The sequence below is a fragment of the Rhinopithecus bieti genome, unplaced genomic scaffold, assembly GCF_001698545.2.
Source record: "Rhinopithecus bieti isolate Rb0 unplaced genomic scaffold, ASM169854v2 scaffold_11938, whole genome shotgun sequence".
NCBI lineage: Eukaryota > Metazoa > Chordata > Mammalia > Primates > Cercopithecidae > Rhinopithecus > Rhinopithecus bieti.
Window position 1 is genome coordinate 329,965 of NW_016806961.1, and position 6,000 is coordinate 335,964.

A 6,000-nucleotide genomic window follows, 5' to 3' on the forward strand; every position below is an offset into this window, starting at 1 on the left:
ACTGGTGGAATTTACTTCCCATATTCTTGTGAGACATGCTTTTTCACTGGCCTCAGAATAACTACAGGAAGCAACTACAACACAAACTAGTGAAATAACTTCATATAGCATCACCCATCGAATTAGTGGAAGATCCAGGAATTTATGAAATGCTGCCCTATTTACACTTTTCCCTAAGACCAAAGCACCAAACACTAACCATGCAGACACGGCACTGCTCCCATGAGAACATCAGCGCTGAGGGATGATATCAGAGAATTTCTTTTTTCTCTGGTAACTGAAGAGTTGGTTGTTTTATTTTCAATATACAAGAAGGGCTGACGTACAATAGTAAATCCAAGTCTTAATTTTCTAAAATAGGTGGATTTATAGACCAAGGTATTAATAACATTCCTGCATTTGTTTAAAAGGTATGTTCTATATTTAAATTAGATTTCCATCTATTTTGCCTCAACCTCCTTCCTTGAAATTATTTTACAGCCTTGACTTTGGTTAATACTTTCATGACACCACCTTAGAAAGGTACAAATAAAGAATGTTTACTAAATGTGGAAATAAAACAAATTTTCAATACAGATACACATTTCTTTTCATATTTAAACAATACAAAAAATGTACATTCACAAATGCAACATCAATAAAACTCAATTGCTCTAGAAATTTTCCCTAAGCTTAAAAAGTTTAAAGACAGTACCTTTTAATATTTTAACTAAACATAATTTTGCCAGTGATAGACTTTCTGTAGGTAAAGTAATCATGAACTTTCAGAGCTATAAAAATGTCAGAAGTCATTAAGCACAACCCCTTCATTTTAAAAATGAGAAAACTCCCAAGTTAAGTGATTGTTGAAGCGTGTTAACCACAAGCATGCATCTTGGCTCCTGACCTCTAGTTCAGTAACACCAAAGTTCTTGTAGACAGAAATACTGAACTTTGTTAAAAACAAAGGCATACGGCCGGGCGTGGTGGCTCAGCCTGTAACCCCAGCCTTGGGAAGCCGAGAGCGGGTGGGCATCACGAGGTCAGGAGAATCGAGAACATCCTGCTAACATTGAGGTGAACCCCGTCTCTACTTAAAAATTACAAAACTAGACCCGGGCGAGGTGGCGGCGCATGCTAGTCCCAGCCCTACTCGATGAAGGCCTGAGCCGGGAATCCGCGGAACCCGGGAGGCAGAGCTTGCACGATGCAGCCCCGAGGATCGCGCCACTGCCACTCCACCTGCGGCGCATCAGCGAAACTCCGCTCAAAAAAAAAAAAACAAAGGCATACAAAATTAGAATTGCTCTTATCATCTATATGACTGACATTACACAGAAGCTCTATTTCAACTTTTTGTTTTTTTCGAGACAGGCTCTCACTCTGTCGCCCAGGCTGGAGGGCAGTGGCATGACTGACCACAGCTCACTGCAGCCTTGACCTCCTGGGCTCAAGCGATCCCCCCACCTCAGCTTCCCAAGTAGCTGGGACCACAGGCAGGTGCCACCATGCCTGGCTAATTTTTAAAAAACTTTTGTAGAGATGAGGTCTCCTTATGTTGCCCAAATTGGTCTAAAGTGCTTCTCCCGCCTCGGCCTCCCAAAGCGCTGGGGTCACGGGCATGAGCCTTCATGCCCGACCTATTTCAACTTTTAGTATTTTACATCTTAAATTCTTAATTTGTGACTCACCCTGCTGAGCTGATCCAATAGCCTTTGGTTCTGTTCCGACAGTTCCTGGACAGCCCGTGTTTTTTCTCGATCTGCTTCCCGCAGATGAACCTGCTGCCTCTCCAACTCATCCTGCAGCTGCTTCACATCGCTCTCCAGCTCTGACACTCGGCCTTCCCACTCCCCTTCTCGGTTCTCAAATCGTCTTCTCAATTCATGTTTCTCTTGTTCTAAGTGCTGGGTGAAAAGTAAAGAGGATTTAAACACTGATAAAAATTCCACAGCCTTTTATTTTTTCTCTCCACGCTCTCCTAACTTCTTTTTCCGAGTAAGTCAACACAATAAAACACCCTACCACGTAGGACAAGTTGCCCAATTCACAGCTACAAAAATATTCCTTCTTCCACATCAGGGAAGAAGCTGGCTTCACAAAGAGAACGCCATTCTTACTGAAAATACTTAGAGTTATTATGTTTATTCTTATCCTCAGGCATGAGGTTCTAGACTAGGGAGTTCACTTGAAATTTGCCAGTCATCTAATCAATTGGTGAACTATACATTTAAACAACTAAAAATGAGTCCCATAACTAAAATCCTTTTTGATTTTTTTGAGGTGGAGTCTTGCTCTGTCCTCCAGGCTGGAGTGCAATGGTGAGATCTTGGCTCGCTGCAACCTCTGCCTCTCAGGTTCAAGCAATTCTCCTGCCTCAGCCTATTAAGCAGATGGAATTACAGGAACGCACCATGACACCAGGCTACTTTTTGTATTTTTAGTAGAAATGGGGTTTTACAATGTTGCTCAGGTTGGTCTCCATTTCTTGACCTCGTGATCCCCCCGGCCCGGCCTCCCAAAGTGCTGGGATTACAGGTGTGAGCCACCGCGCCCCGCACCTTCCCTACTTTTTATAAGGAGGCTTTCTATTATCCATGGCACAATACCAGGCTCTTACTATCACAGAATTTTTCAGAGATGGAAAGAACTCCAGGTATCTTTTCAATTAACCATCTCTTCTTACAAATGAAGCAACAGAAGAGGTTAAGTGACAATCTCAAGGTCAGTACTAGTAAATGGCAAAGCAGCGATTGTCTGTCAGTTGACTCTGGTTCTCCAAGTCACAGCTCAATAAATATGTGCTGCTATATAAAGTAATGTAATTCAAAATCATTAGGGCAAGTTCAGGTTCAGGGCTACCTTAAATCATGGCCCATTAAGCCTTGCATATTTATTTCTGGTACATTCATTCATTCTTGAGCACCTACTATGGGCCAAGCACTGTCCTAGGGACATTTTTTTTTTTTTTTTGAGACGGAGTCTCGCTCTGTAGCCCAGGCTGGAGTGCAGTGGTGCGATCTCCGTTCACTGCAAGCTCCGCCGCCTCCCAGGTTCATGCCATTCTCCTGCCTCAACCTCCCTAGAAGCTGGGATTACAGGCGCCCACCACCACGCCCGGCTAAATTTTTTGTATTTTTAGTAGAGACGGGGTTTCACCGTATTCACCAGGATGGTCTCGATCTCCTGACCTCGTGATCCGCCCGCCTCGGCCTCCCAAAGTGCTGGGATTACAGGCGTGAGCCACCATGCCCGGCCCCTAGGGACATTCTAATAAGCAAAACAGACATGATCCTTGCCTGTATACAGTTTTCATTCTAGTGGGAGAGACTGATAAAACAAATTGCATATGAAAGATGGTATGCAGGAAAAGTACATATGGTCTAATGTAGCAGCTCAATAAAACAAGATTCCTTTGGATTGAGGGAAATAAAAACATCTTTTTGTGGCCAGGCGCAGTGGCTCACGCCTGTAGTCCCAGCACTTTGGGAGGCTGAGGCGGGCGGATCATGAGGTCACAGGATCGAGACCATCCTCGCTAACACGGTGAAACCTCATCTCCACTAAAAATACAAAAACCGAAATTAGCCAGGCTTGGTGGCAAGCACCTGTAGTCCCAGCAACTCAGGAGGCTGAGGCGGGAGAATGGCATGAACCTGGGAAGCAGAGCTTGCAGTGAGCCGAGATCGCACCACTGCACTCTAGCCTGGGCAACAGAGCGAGACTCTATCTCAAAAAAAACAAAAAAACAAAAAAAACTTTTTGTTTCTGAGATAAATATGCATGCCTCTGAAAAGAGTATGTTCTCCTACTTAAAAAGCACAGTACGTACAACAGCCAAATCTATACTTCAAAGACTCTAGGAAATCTAAGTGAAAGTAATGGTCCTGAACTTCTGGTGCTCTCAGAAACATTCTCGTGTAACTATTCAAAATACACCCTGGACCCCAATTCCTGAGATTGTGATTCAATAAATAATAGACTGAAGTCTAAGGCATTTATGCATGTGTGTGTGTGTATATCTGTATATGTATATATACTGAGCTCTACAGGAAATTCTGACACACTGAAGGTTGACATCAAGCACTGAGATTGTTTGAATGAGCTAAAATGCACATATGAATCTTCTCTTTCAGACTACTCAGTCATCTCCTTATCTTGAGAGGCTATACTCTCACTCTACTGAAGTTCTCACCATTCAAAATATCTTTCAGAATGCTTCTTTTGGAAAGCCGTAAGGGACAGCTTATAGTCATGCAAGAAAATAAGTTCCATTACTTCACATCTGGGGTGTGTCTAAAAAATGATATTAGCCTCCTTCATCCTGCCATTTTATTCTCCTTACTTTGTTGAGTAACTTTTGAATCATTCTGAAAGTCATTAACCCCAAAAAGATGAAAATTTACCATGACTGAGAGCAGTCAAAAGACTGTGCCAAAAGATAAAAACAGCAATGGAAAAGTAACATTCTGAGCACACTGGCAAAGGCAGTTTTCACCGAAAACTCCCAAGTTAACAACTTTAAGGGGACAACTCATTTGGAAATAGCCACTCGAATGTACCTGTTGAAAAAGACACATTATATTTTATACAGTCTGTTTGGAGCAATGTGGGAAAAGAAATGACAAGGGAGGGCCTTCTCATCAGTATGAGAATTTTTTGCTCTATGCATCCCTTGTAGTGCTTAACTTCCAAAAATGAGAATGTTTTAGTCACTGTAGAAACTTCAGCAAGATGGAATGCAGGAACAAATGCTAATTGCAATCCTAAAATTGTGATACTTGGTTTTATTCAATTTTTTCAAAATGAAAAAGATTGAGCAGAAGGCAATGGCAAGAACTCAGTAATCACAGTGTTACTGAGAGGCCAGATAAATTAGGCTTGTGTTCTAAAAGAACAGAGTGATTTAAAAATATTCAGCAAACAGCTGTTAGTGAAGAGCCCAACCAAGCAACTAAAACAATCCAATCCACTTGGGGGCAGGGCTGAGGACAGGTGGTGCTGATCAGTCTATTCAGTCCTTGTATTTCTTTGGACATGAGACAAACTTCCTATTTCGTGTTTCCCAATCCTGTGAAAATTCCAGGCTTTCCTATTAACAAACATACAGAATTTACCACTTTATACAGAATTTAGCATCTGCCCCGAGAAAAGTTTCTCCTAGAATTATATTTTCAATTAAGTGCTAAATTAACCAGAAAACTCTAGGGAGACTGTCAGGAAGTGTGAAGGTCAAGTTCTGCTTATGCTCTCCTTCGTTTCTCAGGGTTATATAGTATTTTAGAAAGTTCATATCAAAATTGTCAAGGTTATCAAAAATAAGGTTAGGAAACTGCCAGTTACAGCTAAGAGGAGCCTAAAGTGACACAAAAACTAAATGTAATATGGTATCCTGGAACAGAAAAAGGTATTAGATAAATGCTAAGATAATCTGAATAAATTGAAGACTTTAGTTAGTAATCACATGAGTACTGGTTCAATAATCATGGCAAATGTACCATACTATTGTAAGATGTTAATAAGAGGAGGCTGGGTGCAGGGTATATGCAAACTCTCTGTACTATCTCTCCAGCTCTTCTGGAAACCTAAAACCATTTTAAAAAATAGTCTATGGCTGGGCGCAGTGGCTCATGCCTGTAATCCCAGCACTTTGGGAGGCCCAGGTGGGCGGATCATGAGCTCAGGAGTTTAAGACCAGTCTGACCAATATGGTGAAACCCTGTCTCTACCAAAAATACAACAATTAGCCAGGCATGGTGCACACCTATAGTCCCAGCTACTCGGGAGGCTGAGGCAGAAGAATCGCTTGAACCCGGGAGGCAGAGGTTGCAGTGAGCCAAGATGGTGCCACTGCACTCCAGCCTGGGTAACAGAGTGAGACTCTGTCTCAAAAAAAAAAAAAAAAAAAAAAAAAAAAAAGTCTATTTAAAACTAAAATAATCCCACCACCCAAAATTAAGATCATTAGTCTACATAAAACAGGTCTTTACAGAAATGGATTTCTGCAAAAAAAAAAAAAAA

General features: G+C 41.7%; 1 protein-coding gene across 5 annotated transcripts in view; it reads right to left on the minus strand.

Moving 5' to 3' along the window:
- The window catches only part of BICDL1 (BICD family like cargo adaptor 1), a 114,070-nt gene that overhangs the window by 99,688 nt on the left and 8,382 nt on the right, over positions 1-6,000 (minus strand). For all 5 annotated transcript variants that reach the window (XR_001886863.1, XM_017879062.1, XM_017879059.1 and 2 more), the window contains exon 2: positions 1,671-1,886. Coding sequence is in view for 4 of the 5 variants with exons in the window: in XM_017879062.1 (XP_017734551.1) it covers positions 1,671-1,886 (216 nt within the window). In the remaining variant the exon portion in view is untranslated. The remainder of the gene's footprint in view (positions 1-1,670; positions 1,887-6,000) is intronic.